The 21,185-nt window shown below is 36.0% G+C and overlaps 3 protein-coding genes across 4 annotated transcripts; 1 reads left to right on the top strand and 2 right to left on the bottom strand.

Moving 5' to 3' along the window:
• The first annotated feature begins 9,023 nt into the window (after positions 1-9,023).
• LOC121757037 (mitochondrial import inner membrane translocase subunit Tim13-like) lies at positions 9,024-10,891 on the top strand. Its single transcript, XM_042152503.1, has 2 exons — positions 9,024-9,278; positions 10,541-10,891. The coding sequence occupies exons 1-2, from the start codon at positions 9,165-9,167 to the stop codon at positions 10,688-10,690; spliced, it is 264 nt and encodes an 87-aa protein (XP_042008437.1). The 5' UTR covers positions 9,024-9,164; the 3' UTR covers positions 10,691-10,891.
• A 248-nt stretch (positions 10,892-11,139) lies between these two features.
• LOC121759209 (soluble inorganic pyrophosphatase 1) lies at positions 11,140-13,718 on the bottom strand. 2 transcript variants are annotated; one of them, XM_042154711.1, is made up of 9 exons: positions 13,608-13,718; positions 13,060-13,192; positions 12,940-12,968; positions 12,418-12,483; positions 12,185-12,292; positions 11,863-11,928; positions 11,668-11,788; positions 11,501-11,582; positions 11,140-11,398 (listed from the first exon to the last, which is right to left on the bottom strand). In XM_042154711.1, exons 2-9 carry the CDS (start codon positions 13,184-13,186, stop codon positions 11,356-11,358), a joined length of 642 nt encoding a protein of 213 aa, XP_042010645.1. In that variant the 5' UTR covers positions 13,187-13,192; positions 13,608-13,718; the 3' UTR covers positions 11,140-11,355. The 2 variants fall into 2 exon arrangements, with proteins under 2 accessions (XP_042010645.1, XP_042010644.1); XM_042154710.1 differs by lacking the exon at positions 13,608-13,718 and adding an exon at positions 13,482-13,591.
• A 449-nt stretch (positions 13,719-14,167) lies between these two features.
• LOC121757477 lies at positions 14,168-14,581 on the bottom strand. Its single transcript, XM_042153017.1, has one exon. It carries the CDS (start codon positions 14,579-14,581, stop codon positions 14,168-14,170), a length of 414 nt encoding a protein of 137 aa, XP_042008951.1.
• Positions 14,582-21,185: the final 6,604 nt, after the last annotated feature.

Here is a 21,185-nt window from a genome sequence, read left to right as displayed (position 1 = left end):
AAAAAGCTCTGGGCCCCAAACATCAGAGTGTACTAGAGAAAACATAGACTGCATACGAGTGTTTGTAGGTTTAAAATTATGTCTGTGGCTCTTGGCCAAAACACAAGTTTCACAAGAAAAATCAGAAGAAATAGAGAGGTTCGGGTAAAGCAATTTAAAGTAACCAGGAGATGGGTGTCCTAGTCTTCGGTACCAGAGCCAAGTTTCCTGTTTTGTGGATCCGTGAGCCAGCATCGCACTTCCATGTTGAGTTATCTCGTCCACGTAATAGAGCCCTTGCTTCTCAGTGCCACACCCAAGAATCCTCCTCGTCTGAATATCCTGCAGAATACAAAAATCAGGGTGCATTAGGAGTGTGCAATTCAACTCCTTCATCACATAACTTATAGACATCAATCTTTGAGACAGTGTAGGGACAAAGAGACAGTTCCTAAGTCGGAATGTGGGTGATATTTCAATCGTGCCAGAACCCACAACAGTAATTAATTCCCCATTCGTAGTTCGAATATATGATCTATCAGCATCTTCACTATAATCAATAAAATCATTTTTATCCGGAGTCATTGTATCAGTTGCCCCACAATCAAATATCCAACCTTTCGATTTCTTTTCAGTGATGTCATAAACATAAAATGCAGCGGAAATATCTTGTAAGGATGAAAAAGTATTTTTTGACACAAAATTGGGGTAGTTTTCGGAATTTTTAGCAACCAGGGGTCCCTTTTTAATTTTCCGGAAGTATGGGGTTTTATATAGAAGTGGATGGGGTTGTTTTTTGTATTTTCCAAACTTGAGTGGGGGAAACTTATAATCTGCATAATTGAATTTAGGATTTGGATATAATCCAAACCATTTACCTCCTTCGACGCCGCCTCCTCCGATTTCCGTCCACTCTGCAAAATTTCCGGCACCCCTCACGTTGCCGCCGGCCAATGGAGGCTCATGTCGCACCCCGATTTTGACTCCGGTCGATTCCCCATGATTCCCGGCCTCCATTCGCCGCGGGACCCCTTCTTCGTTTACGCCGATGGAGATTTTCGCCTAGGCCGGGGAATTCTTTGCCTTCTGTCGTTCCTCCCACCAATCCGGGTATCCGATCCGTTTGAAGCAATTTTCCCAAGTATGCTTCTGCCTTCCGCAATTGGAGCACCATAATTTCGAGGTGTCGACCCTGTTTCCCGGCCGGCTGGTGGCCGCGGGTCGTGACGGTGGCGCGCTGTTTAGGTGCAGCGGTCATTGGTTCTGTACGACAAACCCTTGTTCGATTCCTCCGCCAAATGATGATTCGGTTCCACCGTTGGCTTCGTCAGTGGGTGAGGATGATATCGGTGGCATGATTCTCCGTCGAGCCGCCTCCGTCTTTACCCATCCGTACGCCGCCTCCACTGATGGCGCCGGTTCTTCCTTTAGAATCTTCCTTCGGATTGAATCGTACTCCTGATTTAGTCCGGTCAGGAATTTGATGAGCCGTTTGGAGTTTGAGTGGTTCCGGAATTGGTCGATCCCCTTATCATTGCAGCTAATCGGCTGTTTCTGACTCCGATCTATATTGATCCACAATCCGTGAATCTTTCTGTAGTATGTTTCTAGATCCATGTTGTCTTGTTTGATGTTGATTGCCTTCTCTTCCAGGTAGTAAATCAGGTACCGGTCTGCCTTGCTTTCGAACGTTACCGCGAGGTTCTCCCATAAGGCCTTCGAGGTCTGGTGATGGGAAAAATCCGTGATGATGTTGTTTTCAATATTGACGGCGATCCACGAGAACACTACAAGGTCGTTCTCTTCCCATTCATCGTATCCCTTGCTCCCTGGTCCTGGGGGATCGTTTTTTATATGGGAGTAGGCCCCCCTTCCTCCGATCTTCACCTTAATCAACCGTGCCCACAATGGGTAATTCCTACCATTCAATTTGAATGGTACTATAATGCTCTTGTTGTTCCTGAGGCTTATTGTTTGTTCCATCTCCTTCGTATCTTCTGTGTCTGACATGTTTTGGTGTAGGTTCGGGATTCGTTGGATCGATTTTGGTCAAAAAAAGGTCGAGAAATAGGTATTATCGGCTGTGATGATATTTTTCTGAGTCATGATCGTTCTGCTCTGATACCCTGTTAGAGCTTGATAGGGTAAAATATTCTTATTCATTACATTATGAACATAGAGGCTACAATGTTATATAGGCTAAGATATTCTATAAATAAGGTAAACCTAAATTATAATAATTACTATGCTATATTTATGGCACAATATTCTCCCATATAATTTCCTTGATTTACTGTGATCTCGTGTGCTCTTCGTGTGATATTCTAACACAAGGCAGTTAGAAAAACTAAATATGTACTAGTACTTAGTATATTTTCATTTCCAATTACAAAAAAATGGTGTAGTTAAGCTCAAGTTGTGACATGCATTTATTTCATAGATAATTTATCAATGTGAGGTACAATTGCACGTAACGGTAGATTTGAAATTAATTTTACGCAGATGGTGATAGTGATATATTGAAAACAGAAATCGTTATACATTTTACTTTATTTCCAATTTTTTTGTCTTCAGACTATTTAATTTCAGGAGTTTCTGCAGCTACCAAATTAATATTTTCTCCCTAATACTAGTATACTACCCACATTTTCTTGGCCTAACTATTTGAACAGTTTTTTTAGGGTTTTTCTATTTCAAAATTCAGTAAATTGAAGCAGTAAAGGGAGTTTATTCATGTGTCCGTGTTCCATTTAGATATATAGTTGTCTATTTAATTGAATCATATCAACACCATTAAGTTCACGGTTAACGTGCTTTTGTTTACAAATTCTTAGTTGAACTCAAAGATAATGATGTAAATTAGGGTGTAGGAATCTAGAGAAAAAAATGAGACACGGATGGATATGCCTATCTTTTTAAATTCTTTGGACCAATGAAATAGGAGGGCATCTTTTTAAATTCAGTTGACCTAGGAAAAAAGACAAAACTAAGACCTATAAATTAAGACTTTGAATTGAATGAACAAGGTATCGATACATATATATAAATTAAGACTTTGAATTGAATGAACAAGGTATCTATTCATATAAATATGGAGTACTATATTCCATCATAGCATGATCTTGACAACTTTTCTGACATATCATATGAAAGAATCAAATAATCGAAAAGGTTTAAATCAACTACACATTTTGTTAAGACTTCACTCAGCGTTAAAAGAAGTTTTTTTTATCTTTTTTCTTTTACTCTTAGTAATTCAGTTTCGATCTTATAGTTCCAAATGATTGAAAAATAATGAAAAGTCATATAGTATCAGCTAAATAAGTTGGCCTCTTTAAATTAAAAAAAATCTCTCTTTTTGACAAATTACTTGTCCATTTATGTTATGTTGGTTATCTTTACGTGTAATATTAGAATAATTTAGATTTGTGTCACGTATCATAATGTAGATTATTAATCTAATAACGTAACTTAGTTAATAATGTACTACTATTTTAGTAAAAAAAATGTAGCATTATCCCTTTCCTGCAACAGATCTGGAGGGAAAAGTGTTCTTAAATTTATACCGTCCGTTATTTCATAGGTGACGACAGGGCGAACCAAAACAAAATATTTTTTCTCACTAATATTGTAGATTAATAGTCTAATAATGTAGTTTCTTACAACCATCTAATCCAAGGACTGTAATTTGTGTTATGTTTTATACTAAGGAGGTGTGAGAATCCTAATACATCCCTGTATACATAATACTATATGTTGCATGTATAATGATTATATGTCCCATTGAAGCATGTATAATAATTATATGTTTTTTAGGTTATGATGATATACGTATTTACAACTCCGTATTCGTAATTTTATGTTGAAATTTTCTTATAATTATATTTGTTATTTATCATACAGATATAAGTCAAGTGATAAATTCATATAGGTTATACAATTAAATATAGTCAAAGTAAAAGTAAGATACTGATATATACATATCGATATACTCCATATACAAAGATATATAATTGAAGTCTATCAATATCAGGACAACTTTCATTTAATATCAATATATTAGTCAGATATTATTAGTACAAGATTCAACCGGCAAACATATGTACATAGGACGTATAAATAATAGTATTATTAAATTTCTTCATCTGAAATATACCACTAGGATGCTATTAGAGTTGTCCACAATGGTGCCGCGACGACCACCGCAGTGGCCCACTGCTGGACGCGTATTGCCGCGACGGGGCAGCGGGAGCAGCTCAGCCGCATTTGCAGAGTTGAAACGGCGCATCCGGCGAAGATCCGGCGACCACCGCGGCGGCGCTGAAATTTTTATTTTTTTTTATTTTTTCTGAATTATTTATATAAAATATCTATTCCCAATTATTTTTTTCACTCTATTCCATTCTATTTATTTTTGTCTAATTAATTTTGTTCTAATCTAATTAAAATATATCAACAATTGATAAAATAATGTGATTTGTGACTGTGGCGTGACTGTCAATTGGGCTGGACAAGTTTTTATGGTTGTGAAAATGTTTTTGTAGTTGTTGGCTGGCTGTTCCGTGGCTGGTGTCCACCACTATGGACACTCTTACAATCTTCAAAATTTACGGTTAATTTGAATGGCTTTAATATTGTTACTAACCAATCATTGATTGAAACAGCAAGCATCATGTCAAGAATCTCATACCAGTATTTTTCAGTTTTAGAAGTCAGTCACAACTCACGATACTAGTGACTCCAACCTCATCTAATTAAATTTATATTTTCTATGTTTATTCTATAAAAACAAATGTACCTACTCAGTGCACCGCCATTGATGAACTCCTTCTCAATAAGGAAAACGCCAAACGCTAGAAACAAAGGCAAGCTCAAACCCTAATAGAGTTGTCGACACGTCACCCAATGGCCCTTTCTATAATTGCACTTGTTTATTTAAAGTGATTAACAAACAATTAGTTATAATTAACATTTGTACTTTAACTAAGATGCCTCCGTCGTCACCAAATTAACCTGGCCACCGTGACGCACGCATTTGTGTAAATGTTAATCACTTTTACCAAGTGAGTAATGTAATAATTAAATAATAGAACCAGATTTCCATATTGATTAGTCGTCGTTAACTTGCATTGAGCCATGCATCAAGTTCCAGCCCATTTTGTTTTGTCCTATTACAACTAATTAATAGTATTACTATTATTAACACATGCTGTATTTGACTCATCAGTGCATGTACGTAATGCATAATTAATTAATCAATAATTACTCGTGGATGAGGTGGAAGGGACTTATAAAAATAGATTTCAGCAAATGTGATTGGAGAACATAAAATCAAAGGCGTCCTACGAAATATGAAATTTTTATTTGTTACCGACAATACAATTCAACCTTTACAATTATTACTATTACTAGGGAAGCCTTTGTCAATTGGAATTTTATTAATTTATAAATTAATCAATAAACATCGTGTCTCATTAATGTGTGTATTAATACAAAAGGTGTTCAAATATTTATAAATAAACAAAATAAATGGTATATTCATTGATTTCTTAACTATTCATTTCATGACAATTTTTCCAAAGTATTTTTGCAGTTCGAGAATGCAAGAATATGAAAACTTAAGAAATACTAATAAAATCATACAGTATATAATTTGTTTATCAAAGTATTCTACATATGTTTATGCCAAAGTAACAGGAGTATTTTCACAAAATTATTGGTATTATACTAATTTGTTTAAACTAACCCACGTCAGGACCTGGAAAAAAAATCTCAAAGATGATTTTATGGACAATGTTCTGTAGTCGCATTTATTTTATTTATTTATACTTATATCATCCGTAACTATAAGAGGATATTATGGTCCAATTTGGTCGGCTTCTTACATAAAATTGTGCTGGAAAAATAAATAAATCAACCTGTAAGTTGATTTTTCTTCACAACTTAATGTGCCACTATAAGAAAAGTAATTAAATGCATAAGGAATCTATGGGGTTGTCACCGACTATAGAACCTTTTTCCAAAAGTATTTATAGCCAAATTAAATTATTTGTAGTTTAGATGCTCGAATTTACAATTGAACCTTACTACTTGAGGATTCAACATATGGAGAAATGAGCTATGATGATACATGACCATTTAAACTCATATATTATCAATTAACTGTACATATATATATTCGAGCATTAATTAGTTACATCTACTCAGCTATGAAAGCAAAAAATTTCAAGGATACTTGGCCAAATAAACAGCACGCCGGGTTGCATCTTTCAACATTGCTCATATTTACAAAATTGGATCATCTAACTTTAATTCAACTTTATGTAATTAATTAATCAGATAAACGATATCTTAATAGTTTCAAGTAATCAATATTTGTAGACCAATATTGTTTGTGAGATCAATCGAGTAGTGAAATGGCCAAGTAGCCCAATTTTTTTGATCGGTTGGACCACTTGGCCCAAATTTTTAAGTCCAGACATCCTGCTGGGTCAGTCATTTTTTCGGTTTCGGCCCAGATATACTGCTGGGTCAGTTAAATTTGACCCAGCAGCCGGCCACCCGCCCTTATACCATGATAGAAATCCATGGGTTTCATCCTAAAACCAATTGGTGATAGGAGGAGAACCCATGAGACTTATATACTAGTTTCAGTTTTCTTTTGACACCGATGTAGGACAGTTATATGTTATATTTTTAGTTTCAATTGCCAACAGTTTTGTATATTAATTTAGGATGCAAAAAGGTGTTGAAGATAACTTAGAAAGAAATGTAATGGGCAGAGCTGCAACTGGCAGGCCGATGCAATTTGATGCTAGCCTTCGTAGGCGATGGACCACTCTCTCTCTCTCTCAATGCCTCCAAATCTCATCATATCATATCATATCATATCCTCTCTCACACACACACACACAATAGCAATACTACTTGAATTCTAGATTAACTAAGATGTGCAATATTTGATGATAATAGTATTTTATTTTGCTATTTCCTTCGTTCATTTTTTTGTGTACACGTGGTTGGATGGAATATGTTGTTTTGATTTGATAAACTGAAATATGTATTGACCCCAATCCACTTTCAATGTAGTTATCATATTAATTTGGTTGATTGAGCAATTCTTGATCTTGGTGCATGCTTAGTCTTTAATTTGCGTGTTTGAAGCTTTTATTTGGATTGATTGGATCGAAATATGTGAAGACCCATTCAATAAATTCATTGAATTTGTTTGGGGACGTCGATTATATATGACAAGGAAGTTTCTGAATCCTTGATATTTCAGTTTCATCTACTATTTTATTGATCATGATGGATTTCACGTATTGAGGGATTCACATCATTTTCAGCCTATTTAAAATTCAAGCCCCTTTATATATATAGAGACAACTTTCCTTATCTAATTATTTTTATTTTATCCTAAAGGCTAAAATCAGAATATAATGGAGGTTAAGGATAACATGTGTGTGTGATGGAAGAATTTGGAAAAGAATTAAAAGACGAAATCAAACAGGATCCACTGTGTCCAGATGCATGGGACACACATCCTTATTAAAATTAAATCATTACATTTATTATTTAAATAACATTAAAAAATTTAATTGAAAATGAGCTCGATATATAGAGAATTAGAGTGGTCCTGTCATATTTGCCATTGAGGATGGACTGGCCTCATAACAAAATGCTAAGCCCAATGTAAGCGGATCACAAGCGGCCCATAAAGAATTTATTGTTACAACTTATAGTAGTACTACTATTTTACTTTTACTATTCATTTAGTAACTTAATCAAATTTATGGAGTACTGTTTTTCATTTAAACTTTTCTATGTCAATTATTTCTTTAATAGTTTTTTCATATTTAGTTCCAAAATCTATACATTATTCATAATGGTACTATGGAAAATTTATTTATACATTAAAGTAAAATAATATAATAAATCCTTAAATAAAATGATTAGCTAAAAAGAGTAAAATTTGAAATTGCTGTATAATTTTCAAATGATTAGTATACATAATTTTAGGATTGATTATGTGCTGCTACCAAAATATATACTTCCCCATCCACAAAAAATAGGGTATATTTGTCATTTTTTGTTATCCACAAAAAATAGACATTCAAATAATATGGACCACACATTCCACTAATAATACTTCTCTCTTATTACTTTTTTCTCTTTTCTCTTACTAATAATATGGGCCCCACATTCTAGTCTAGGGTGGCAAATCGTGTGGATTGGGTCGTTATCAGGTCAACATGATAACGACCCAACCCAATAAGGCATAATCTGAATCCGACCTGTTAAGAAAACTCTAAACCCGAACACGAACCCAACCTGCTACCTTCAAATCCGAACACGACCTGCATCCGACACGAACCCGTTAGCGACACGATATAATTTGGGTTGACACGACACGATAACGATCCGAACCTGATATTACACGATTATAACCTAATATTAGACGATTAAATCTAATGTTACACGATCAAACCTTATTTTTCAACCTAATTTACACGATTAAAATCTATTTTATATTATTTAAACTAATTTACAATAAATTTAAAAATTAAAGTAAAATATATCTTTTTAATAATAATAAAAATAATAATATCATTTCTTAATGAGTTACTCGTATCATCCAACCCGAACCCAAACCAGAATTATCGAGTTCTTAACGGGTCAATCTGATAAGGATACGAACCCAATAAGGCTTAATCCAAACACAATAATTTAGTGCGGATTCATGTCGTGTCAAAAATTGTCAGCCCTACATTCCACTAACACTACTTCTATCATATTTTTTCCCTTCTCTCTTACTTTATCAATTTTACATTAAAACTCGTGTCATTCACAAAATGTCTTGTTTTTCGTAGACGGAGGGAGTAACAATTTGAAATTTGTAACAATAAAATATTAGTATTTTGAAATTTTATAATATGAAATACTTATATCGTAAATTTAATTATGATATAATCAATTCGAACTAAGTAGAAACACTAATAAATAGTAGTAGGAGTTATTATTACAACTAAATTATATCCTAAACTACTGAAAATCGGGAAATATAAAATGAGGAAGAATAGAAGCAGGAAATGATTAGGGGAAGAAGGGTTTTAGAGAGAGCGATTTTAGGGTTTAGTGAGAAGAGGAGAGTGTAGGCTGATCGCGAAAGACAAAATTTGAAATCAATGGATTCGTTCTCGTTGCCGTCAAGCGGATCACCTCCAAAATTATCAACGGATGACATCATGACTCAGCTTAGGACTCAGCTTGAGCAGGCTTATGCCGAAGAATTTCTCGAGGTATCTCTCTGTTACCAAATTGCATTCCTTCTTCTATTGTCTCTTAATATTCCTGAATTATCCATTGAATTGTTCTCTGTTCATTCGTAAACTTTCGGCGATTCAATTTCGACTAATATGTTGGTAATTGCTGAGTTTTCCGCCCCGTGCTGAGGATTTGAAGGGGCTCTTGTTCAGATGGGAATAATGCAATTGAAATCCGCCTACTCATAGTGTGGAATTTTTAATTTATTCCTTTTTGCCGATTAATCACCACTTAATGTGCCTAATGTGTCCTTTCAGAGATAACAGATAATGATAAAAGAGAGGCTGCATTTTCATGTTTGATTTTGTATTTAAGCATGCGGTTATTAATGTGTCTCTCATGTTTGTTCATAATTTGTTGCATGAATTTGGCAAAACCTTTTATTACACCTTTTTAGGCTGCCAAACATATATTTCTGGTCAGGAGTTTGGCTAGACATACCTGATTGGCTTTAATCAGTGATTTCTTTATAGCTTGAAATATACTATAAGTAAGTATTTGTATTTCGGTCATCAATCAATTGACAGAAATAAATGCAATTTCTTGGCATATCTAGTTTGTTTCAGGTGGGTGAATGTTTTGATATGTTTCTTAGATATTCTTTGTTTTTACCCTAAGCGTAAGTTGTATTTGGATGAATTGAAGAGAACTTAGTTTCTGCTAATGTAAAAAGAGAATGCCTTGATTATATTCGTCCATTTAGCAATTAGCACCACCTTTAAAAATGATGTCTTACCATGTTAAAGGCGTTTTTAGATGGACTCACCAGACTAGTCCAGGGATCTACTTGATACTGCTTTCGTGTTTCAGTTTGAACCATTATCATTGATAGCTTAAAGATTCATTGAGGACATCTATTTCTGATACAATTACCCATTAAGGATGTTCTCGGATGAACTATGTAAACGGGATCAGAAGATATGAACCAGACAAAGGTTCTATCTTGCTCTGATGCCAAAACCTGGTTACAAGTTCTGAAACTAAGGCCTATTTATAGGCACAACAAGTCCTAGTCCTATTTAAATCTAATCTGGAGAGGAAATCGAGTTACACACTAACTCATTTTTAACAAACTAATGAAAGTATAAGTACAAACGGAAGATAAACTAAAGAGAAAACTCTTCTTAACAAACTACACCATCGAAACTCTCAAGATTAGATTAGATTGGGATCGTGTGGCTCATGTGCATTTGCTTTCAGGTTCTCAGTATAACTTCTTTGTGTAATTGCCATGTAGACTGTTCGAGGAAAGTGCTTTGACAAGTGTATCACGAAACCTGGCAGTAGCCTGAGTGGGAGTGAGAGCAGTTGCATCTCCAGGTGCATAGATCGTTACATGGAGGCCACTGGTATCATTGGCAAAGCCTTGTTTAACCAACGCCATTGAGTCTCAACATTTTATTTTACTTTACTTCTATTCAATATTACCGTAATGAAAGCCATTGCATTGTCCGAGAATGATTGTTTTTAGAGCTGTACTCCTTTTTATCATTTTCCATATACCTTTCAACTTCTTCAGCTTTAAGTTGTATCTGTGCTTTTTGGAATCGAATAACAATGAATGGCACAAGCTTGTTATGCTGCCCAATTTTGCACTATTGCTTATCCAAACAATGCTTATGGTTATTCTTATGTTCCCATTTGATCCAAAGTATGACTGCTTAAAAGTTTTTCTTATTAATTTGCATATAGCTCAATTTTGTCATGAACTGGAATATTTATGCAGTGCAGTTGATAGAACTCCAACCACAACTCCTAAAAACGATTTGAAGTTGGTATAGATACTATTTTCCCAGTTGTGTAGCAAAAGTTAAATATAAATCTCCACAATATGGGTGTTCAAATGAGTATTTTATAAAGAGAATAGTAAAATACGCGATGAGAATTACACAACATATTTGTTTTACGGAGCAAAGCATGAAAATAAAATGGTAGTTGAGCTAAGCTACAGTTCCCTTGGAATGTATCCAAATATAATCACCCAAAAAACAACACAACAAAACTACAATAATCATAAAAAAAACAAATTGTGTATCTCTCCTTTGAATTCATTCAGTTCCTCAAGGTTTGCATGATGTACTCGGCGTAGAGGTCCCTACACAGTCAGCACATACAGATTTGAAGGGATGGAAATTATGAAGCTACTTCCTAATTACAAAGTTGAATATTTGAATGTCTACAATATGCAAAAACTTACATGGAGTGCTGGATGGCTTCTACAGCAGTATCTGAAGGCAAAAACTCATCAACTGCTACCTCCTTGTTCTCGTTCTTCTTATCTAATTACTAATTAAGAAATTGAACTGTATATGCCGAAATAATCTCAAGTAAAAAAAGAAACTGCAAACATATATGAAAGGATACAGTCTTCAAAGAAGCGTCTGATTTCAGCAAGACGGTGAGGTGGGAGCTGGCTGATGTCGGTGTAGTGGCGATACTCAGGGTCGTCAGCACATACTGCAATGATCTTATCATCTTTCTCTCCCTATCCAGATAAAGAAATTTAGCAGTGTATATTTTGTGATAAATAGAAACAATGCATTTCTTTCTGTTGATTACCTGATCGATCATAGGCATAAGGCCTATGGCCCGGGCTCGCAGGAAACAACCAGGAACTACAGGTTCCTGCAAAGGAGAACTATTACTAAAAGGTCGGAACAGTCACACAGATTCATAGTATAACAAGATTGGTAATCCTGATAGGGTTATTAACTTTGAGACGAAGGTTCCGTAGAAATATATGTGATTAAGAATTTAAGGGATGACACGATCAAACAAAATCTCAAAATTATTCAGATTAGCATAACTTCTTTTATCTATCTAAGCTATCACTAAAAGCAAACACACTCCTACAATTTGGTAACTTGATAAAATTGTTTACCTGCATAATGACTAAGACATCCATAGGGTCATTGTCTTCACATAGAGTTCGAGGAATGAAACCGTAATTATGAGGATAGACTACCGATGAATACAGTATACGATCAACCTGCAGGGAAATGATTGAAACAATAAATTAAAACTTTATTGGTGCACAAAAGGTCTGGGTAACATTAATGTTCCCATAACAAAATCATATGTACTAGTTCCACAAAGAATATATCATAATCATGCCTTGATGAGACCGGTTTTCTTGTCAAGCTCATATTTCACTTTACTTCCTTTTGGAATCTCAATCACCTGAAATACTCAAGTAACTCAATTTCCCAAGCAAGTATAGAACTCCAAAATGAAAAGGCTTCTTTAGCCAACAATGATAGAAAAATAGAAGATTTCTTGAACATCAAAAGCATCACAAATTTTCCACCTACTGTTAACAAGTACACGAGGCTTATATTATGGTAAATTGGTAATTAAGCAAAGCATTATGTGATTAGCTTTGAAACGCTGGATATGCAAACATATTTGGAAATATAAACTCTCAAAACTATGATTTGTCACATATATAGATACAGATATATGCAATGTTTCAAACTGAGGGCCTCAAAGTCTCCAACAACTACAAGAACATCTGTAGTGCCCAAGATGCAGCTGAACAATTAATCTCATACTCCAGTATTTGAAATGATAAGAGACTTGGTTTTGAGATTGAACTATATCTCATACTACTTCTCAACAAGGATAAAGTTTACATACAACATTAATAATTTCTGGTGCTCCAGGTCCTGCAAAATAATGCAAACATGAGGTTAATCACAACTTTGCGCCATCATCGTAAAGAGCTATCAGCGAAAATAGTCCAAATTATTCAATTACCAATCTCAAGGTCATGCCAGGGGTGAGCAGCAACTGATCTCCGTGACAAAGACGAGAGGATCCTCTCATTCAACTTTGGAGTTGGCTTCTTTTTAACTGAGTACTCGGTTCCAGTTTGGTTGCTCATATTTTACTGGATCAAAGCAAGAAATGAGACATGAACCACCTTGGAACTAATATTCATTTCACACAACAGAAATCTCCCAAACTATATCTCCTATAACATCATCAAATAAGTTAAAACGGTAGCATCACTGCTTGAAATACATCTGAACAATTAATCACACATCGTAAGCATAGAATCGAAAAAATATATCAGAGCGGGAAACATCTTTTTTTCGGTACAGATCCGAAGCGTATAAGCAAACGTACAAGATAAAACAAAATCGATTCAGAAAGAGATCGCAAATCACAGAGCTTACGGAAAATCAATGTAACAAATCTATATGGACGATGTACACGAAGATCGGCTAAGTAAATAGGGACACAAATACGGAAGCATAAATTCCGAGAATGAAAATGAACTGAAAAGGAAAAGGTAAGCGTACCTGGATTAGAAGATGAGGAGACTAGAAATTGAAATGAAATTGCGAAAATCAAAAGAAATAGCACGCGTTTGATGCTGTAATAGGTTAATTTGAGGGGTTTATATAGAAAAGGGGACTGGTAGTCAACTAATTCATCATAAATATTTATAAGGGATAACTGCCTTAAAAGTCACCAACTTTGTCCGAATTCCGGTTTTTCCCACGAACTTTAAAATTGGCGTATAAAGTCACGAACTTTGCATTTAGTCGCCGATTTCCCATGATTGTTTTTCCGGCGAAATGTTGAGCTGACGTGCCGTTTTTAAATGATGTGGCGTCTCGTGGCAGCTTACATGGGCATCATGTAGTGACGCTGAAAAAAATTAAAGAAATAAATTTAAAAAGAAAAATTCAAAAAATAAAAAAAAACTTAAAAAAACTTAAAACACAAAATTAAAAAACTTTAAAAAAACTTAAAACACAAAATTAAAAAATTAAAAAACATAAAATTTTAAAAAACTTAAAACACAAAGAATCATACAGTACTATATTGTTTTCAATTTTTATAGATTGAAGTAAGATTAATGAAAAAACTCACCAGCATCAAAGCCACTACTTCGCAATCGCGCCATTAGCCGCCGATTGAATTCCGGCGACGAATCCTCGCCGCCGACGACTTCCATCGCCTTCTCCACCGCAGTAGAAATGCTTCTCCCTACACTGTCGTCGCGATCAAACAATTTACTCAAACAATCATGAAACCCGGAATCCTGCGAATCACTCTCAAATTCATCATCGTCGATCTCAACTGGATTTCCGTTTCGATCGCCATCTCCGCCGATTCTCTGCTCCCTAATTTCTCTCTCGAAGAAGGAATTGACGAGATCGGACAAATCGGCGGAGTGCTCACTGCTGCCACTCTCGAACGACCTATCTCTCGACATCTCGTCGAAGGCCGCCGCCATCCTTCCGAACCTCGCCGGAATATTCACCATTTCCGCGATTCCGATTTCCCGCTGAATTCAAAATTGTGTCTGTCTCTAATTTTTTTTACTGATTCTAGTAGAAATTTTGAGAGAGAGAGTGTTGGAATAGAAGAAGACTGATGAAGCTTTTATAGAGAGAGAAATATGTAAATATGGAGTTAAAGCGAATGGTGAAGATGTCGTGATTATGTTACGATAATGTTTACACCTTGGCTACGAGCGGGAGTCCGGAGGTACGATTGGCTGAGGAACGTGGCTGGGAGGATTCAGACTGCGGTGGGGGACTTGGCGACACAGGGAGAGAGGTTTCAGGCGTTGCGAAGCTGGTGGTGGCGTTGTCGACGATGGAGCTGGTGGCGGTGCTGGGCGGCGGAGGAAGAGGGCTGGCGGAGGAAGGGAGGAAGCAGCTGAGTAAAACGACGTCGTTTTAGGTGTTAGAAACGACGTCGTTTTATGATTTTCCGATGCCGGACACGTCAATATTCAGGCATGCCACATAGGATTTTGAGTTGCCGGAAAATACAGGGTCGGGTCGGGTTGGGAAATACCAGACTAAATGCAAAGTTCGTGACTTTATACGCCAACTTTAAAGCTCGTGGGAAAAACCAAAATTCAGGCAAAGTTTGTGACTTTGAAGGCAGTTATCCCTATTTATAATGGGTTCTCCACTTCTAACGAAGCATATATTTTATATTTTCTTTTATATGTTAATGTTAAAATAAAGAGTCAACCACATAATACCTGATCTTTCACTTTCGCACATAAATGGTACCTGATTTTTATTTTATACCATTTTTAGTAACTATAAATCACATTTTTGGTACCTGATGCAATTTTCACCCCAAAATACCCTCTAAACAAGTACATTTTTCCATTTGTGTCATTGAGTTTATTTCGGGCATACACAAAACTAAGTACCAAAAGTGATATTATAATATCTTCTCTCATTCTTCTCACTCTTAATACTATTATTATTAATCAATATTAATATTATTATTTTGATGTTTAAATTAATAATTAATTTATTTTTTAATATCATTCAAATATACTTAATTATAATTATATTTAATTATTATAATAATATTATTGTTATAATACTAAAAAAAACTAGTTGTAATTAATAAATAATTATAGTATAATTATTTAAATTATGAATCACACAATATTATATAATACTAATAATAATAATAATAATAATTATTATTATTATTATTTTACATTAAATTAATAACTAATCAATATAGTCTTAATAAAAATTTAAACTTGTGAATTGTATTAATAATGATATTAAGAGTTCGAATATTTTTAGCTAGGTGTTTCAATCCTAAAATGAGTATAAAATAATTCAATAAAAAATATTTAATTGATTTGAATATTTTAAATAATTAATTTAATTAGGTATTTTGTTATTGATTTATATTATGAATGCAATTAGATGTATGTATAAAACATTGAAAAGAAAGAAGAAAAAGAAGAGAAAAGAAAAAAGAGGAAACATAAACTAAGGAGAAAAAGAAAGAAGAAAGGAAGATAAAATACTAAAAAGAAAGAAGAAATGAAGATAAAACACTAAAAAGAAAGAAGAAGAAGAAGAAGAAGAAGAAGAAGAAGAAGAAGAAGAAGAAAGAAAGAAACTAAAGAAGAAAAAAAGAAAGAGTGAACTGCACAAAAGGTCCCTAACTTTTCGCCTTGTAACAGCAGAGACCCCTAACATTTAAAAATCCCACCCAGGGGTCTAACAAAATATACAATCACAAACCTTGCATATTTTGCCATTTGTCGGACGAAAATGCCCAAATGGGCTGAAGGGCATTTTAGTCCATTTGGCTGCATTTCTCCTGACCCTATCTGCACATCTAGCCTGATGTGTAAGAGATGTCTCTTCAAATTGTTAATCATACGTATGCTAACAATTTTTTGAGAAATTTTCAATATTGTAGAATATTTTAGAATTATGAGTATAATTTACTAAATACGTATGTCTCTTCAAATTGTTAATTATGTCTCTTCAAATTGTTAATCATACGCCGACCATACTTCTCCAGGCTCCCTCACTGACTCTTGCTCCAGCCGACCAGCCCCCTGTTTCAGAGCCGCCGCATGAAAAACTTTGTTACTGAACCGCCTGAACAAATCCTCACAAAAGAATAAGGCCGCGCGTATTGAAATATCTTGCTCCAGCCGACCAGCCCCCTGTTTCTCAAATCATCTCTGAAGGATTCTTCCATTTGTTGATGCCAAGCATTCAAGAATGAAGGCAATTTTCATTAATCCAGATACATTGGAAAGAGGGATTGAGAATGTGTGTCATATATTGGAAAAGTGGTCCATGGGGACCTTCATTGGAGAAAGCTCTCTCTCTCATGTTGTTTAAAAATATTTTTTTAAATGAACCAGTAGTTAAGTTTGAATAAACTTGATTAAATTTATTTTAGATTAAATTTTTGAAAATAAAATAAAATAATAATTATTCCACAAAACATAACGTAGCTAAAAATAGTTTAAAAATTAGAAAAAAAAACTCAAAATAAAATTAAATCAATGAAATACTACTATTAATTATTAATTTTTTTGAATATTCTTATTTATTTATAAGATATATTTTAAAATCAAATAAAAGATGCATATTTATAAGAATTCAATACATAAAATAAAAAGGAAATAGGTACATGAAGCAGACTGCATGGCAGGGGCGGCGTCAGCATGGTGTCTGTGTTTGACGAGAATGCCCTTTTAGGGGCGGAGGGTATTATGGTCCGAAAAAATCTCATTTGTGATTGTATATTTTGTTAGATCCATGTGGTGGGATTTTTAAATGTTAGGGGTCTCTGCTGTTACAAGGTGAAAAGTTAGGGCACTTTTATGCAGTTCACTCAAAAAGAAATAAGAAAGGAAGAAAAAATAATCACATGTTTGGTACTATTTAATGGAAATTTCTAAAAATATCCTCTATAACAAAAAAATCACATGTTTGGTACCTAGGGTTATTTTTGTCATTGGGTACCAAAAACGATATAAAATAAAGATCAGGTACCATTTGCGTGCGAAAGTGAAAGATTAGGTACCATTTATGTAGTTAACTCTAAAATAAAACAACATTTGGTTAATATTTTCCAATTTTCATATTATTTGGTTGTTTACGTGTTTTTGTGAGCAGGAGAAAGGAGATTAGTATGGAGACTAGAATAATAAAAAATGGCAAACATTATAGAATATTCGGATCTTTGATATGGTAAGTTTGTTTTCTTAAATAAAACTAATAAAGTTTCACATGTAATTGGAGAAATTACATTGGGTAGGTGCACAGCTGCACATGATCATAATTTGAAGACAAAATCCTTCAAAAGAGGAAAAGGCGGATGCGAACCCAAGTACTCAACGCCGAGTGCAACAGCTCTTGACGATTGTGGATCGATTGGGCCCAAGGACGAAGGACACGAGCAAGACAAATGCTCTGAGTCAAAGCCGAGCCAAGGAGGCAACAGAGTGCCACCTGGCCGGGTATGCGGGTGGCACACCATAGCCAACCAGCCGACCAATGCAAACGAAGGGTGTTTCACGTTCGAGTTTCACCGTCTCAACAAACGAAGGGTCACATTCACATCACATTGTTGGAAAGAGATCCGGAGCATCTACAAAATCAAAGGAGAATATTACGTATTGAATGAAGAAGATTACGGAGTATCTCTACCGCTAATTAGAAAGATTTAATTGGGAGAATATCTTACCTTGTATAGTCATATTCTAGCCTATATATATTGTACTATACCATTGTGAATAATCAAGCAATAAAATTACCCAATTCTACACACATCACACCATCAGATTCCACCGTTGAAGCAACACTAGAGAAATGTGAGCAAAAATAAACTAGGAATATAATCGAACAGATATCAGACGCCAATCAACACAAATTATAAGAAGATATGATGCAAAAGAAGGAAGTTGTAATAATGGAGTGCTCATTTCAGTTGGAAGAAGAAGGCAGAAGAAGGTAAGCTCGGCTAGAAGGGAGTTCGGTAAGCTCGGCTAGAAGGGAGTTCGGTAAGCTCGGCTTTGAGCTGGAACTAGCCGAGAAGGGAGTTCGGTTGTGAACCGAGAAGAGAGTTCGGTCTTGAGCCGAGAAGGGAGTTCGGTCTTGAGCCGAGAAGGGAGTTCGGCCTTAAGCCGAGAAGGAAGAAGCAACCTAGCCGAACTAGCCGTTGGAGCAGCAGTTAGTTAGCTGAGATGTAGCGGTTATTCTTCTTGCTTTCTTGATTCTTCTTGTAGTTAGTTAGTAGCAGTTGCTACTTGATTGTAGAGCTTTAAATAGCTCATAAACCGTGTATGTAGTTTAGAGTAAGATAGGAGTTTAATCAATAAAGAGTTTTCCAGTTTCTCTCCAAGATTATCATCTTCAATACTCAAAGTGTGAGTGTGTGTGTTTCTGCATTGTGTGATCTCATACAACAGTGAGTGTGTGTGTGTGATCTTCTTGAGTGTGTGAAAGCCTTGTGTGTGCGAATCCCAACAAGTGGCGCCGTCTGTGGGAAAGGGATATTGAAGCTGATTTGCAGAGGATCAAACGGTTTCAGAGATGGCAGCAAGGCTTGATGCAGAAAAGTTCACAGGCAAGAATGATTATAGCCTGTGGAAGATGAAGATGAAGGCGGTTTTGATTCAACAAGGCTTGGCCGCAGTTCTTGCAAAACCAGAGGAGAAAGGAAAGGCTCCAGTGCTTGATGATAAAGCTCAGGCAAAGATGGAGGAGATGCAGCTCAAGGCACATTCTGCAGTGATTCTGTGCCTTGGAGATAAGGTCTTGAGGGATGTTCAAGAAGCCAAGACTGCGGTGGAGATCTTGGACAAGTTGGATGAAGTTTACTTGGCCAAATCCTTGGCTAACCGGCTGTATCTCAAGAAGAGGCTGTATGCCTATAGTTTTTCTGGAGATAGGTCCATCATTGAGCAGCTAGAGGAGTTCAACAAGATCATTGATGACCTGGGATCTGTTGATGTCAAGATTTCAGATGAGGATAAGGCCATTCTCACATTGAATGCCTTGCCTAGCTCGTATGACCAGTTAAGTGATGCAATTATCTATGGAAGAGATAAACCTATCACCTATGCAGAAGTCTATTCAGCCTTGATGGCCAAAGAACTCCAGAAGACAGCCACCAGAGGCTCTGCAAGCTCCAATGTTCAAGCTGCAGAGGCCTTGAATGTGAAGAAGTTCAAGAAGCAGAACTTCAAGAAGAAGTTTGAGGGCCCTAAACCCTCAAGTTCTGATGCTCAGAAGGAAACCAGAGCTTGCTATTGGTGCAAGAAACCTGGACATTTGAAGAAAGATTGTCATGCATGGAAGAGAAAGATGGCCTCTGAGGGACACAACCAATCTGATTGTGTGGAGAGTGCTGATTCCCCGGCTCAACTCATGAATATTAGTGACAGTGGGGTCAGTCATAGGTGGATTATGGACTCAGGGTGCAGCTTCCATATGTGCCCAAATAGGAGCTGGTTTCATGATCTTCAAGAAGCATCGGGTACGGTTGTTCTTGGAAATAATCACATTTGTCAGATCAGAGGAATAGGGAAGGTAAAGCTAAGCCTACAAGATGGCTCTATAAAGATCCTAACTGGGGTGAGGTATATTCCAGAAGTGAAGAGGAATCTCATCTCATTGGGAATGCTGGAGCAGAGAGGGTTCACCATATTGATGAGTCAAGGAAAATTGTTTGTTAAATCTGGAGATGCAGTGATGATGGAGGCTGACAGAGAGCATATTCTCTATTATCTGAAGGCTAAGGCTGTTGATGGAGAAAGCAATGCAGTGTCAGATGATTCCATAATGCTATGGCACAAGAGATTGGGCCACCCAGCTGAAGGAAGCTTGAAAGAACTCATCAAGAAGGGTCTGATCTCTGGAGATTTCAACAAGATGAACCCCTGTGAGCAGTGTATACTTGGAAAAGCAAAGAAGGCACCCTATCCTACAGGTATTCACTCTTCTACAGCCCCTTTAGACTACATACATAGTGATCTTTGGGGGCCTTCACCGGTGTGTTCAATTGGTGGAGGAAAGTATTATCTAGCTATCATTGATGACTATACAAGGAAGTTGTGGGTATATATTCTTAAAGAAAAATCTGAAACACTCACAAAGTTCAAGATATGGTGTAAGGAGGTTGAGCTAGAGAAGGGTAGAAGTGTTAAATGCTTAAGAACAGACAATGGCCTAGAGTTCTTGTCTGCTGAGTTTGATCTGTTTTGTAAAGAGAAGGGTATGAAGAGGCACCGTACTGTTCCTGGTAATCCCCAGCAAAATGGTGTTGTGGAGAGGATGAATAGGACTATCCTAGAGAGGGTGAGGTGCCTGCTTCTTGGTTCTGGTTTGAGCAGCAGGTTCTGGGGTGAGGCAGTGTATACAGCAGCCTATCTCATCAATAAATGCCCATCTACTGCCCTGAAATCTGAAACTCCTGATTACATGTGGTATGGAGCTCATAGTGACTACTCAAAGTACAAGGTGTTTGGGTGTGCGGCCTATGCTCATGCTAGGCAAAGCAAGCTTGAAGCTAGGGCTCTGAAATGTATTATGTTGGGATATCAGAGGGGTGTTAAGGGGTATAGGCTC

The sequence above is a fragment of the Salvia splendens genome, chromosome 12 (assembly GCF_004379255.2).
Source record: "Salvia splendens isolate huo1 chromosome 12, SspV2, whole genome shotgun sequence".
NCBI lineage: Eukaryota > Viridiplantae > Streptophyta > Magnoliopsida > Lamiales > Lamiaceae > Salvia > Salvia splendens.
The sequence above is the reverse complement of the archived record's forward strand: the minus strand, read 5'-3'. Positions and strand labels throughout refer to the sequence as shown.

Bases quoted from the DNA above. Each gene is read 5' to 3' on its own strand.
- LOC121759209 (XM_042154711.1), bottom strand. From the start codon at position 13,186: ATGAGCAACCAAACTGGAACCGAGTACTCAGTTAAAAAGAAGCCAACT. The intron at 11,789-11,862 runs GTAATCAACAGA...TTATCTGGATAG, and splicing joins TTATGCCTATGATCGATCAG to GGAGAGAAAGATGATAAGAT. The intron at 11,583-11,667 runs GTATCCTTTCAT...ATTAGTAATTAG, and splicing joins CAGACGCTTCTTTGAAGACT to ATAAGAAGAACGAGAACAAG.
- LOC121757477 (XM_042153017.1), bottom strand. From the start codon at position 14,581: ATGGTGAATATTCCGGCGAGGTTCGGAAGGATGGCGGCGGCCTTCGAC.
- LOC121757037 (XM_042152503.1), top strand. From the start codon at position 9,165: ATGGATTCGTTCTCGTTGCCGTCAAGCGGATCACCTCCAAAATTATCA. The intron at 9,279-10,540 runs GTATCTCTCTGT...ATTGCCATGTAG, and splicing joins ATGCCGAAGAATTTCTCGAG to ACTGTTCGAGGAAAGTGCTT.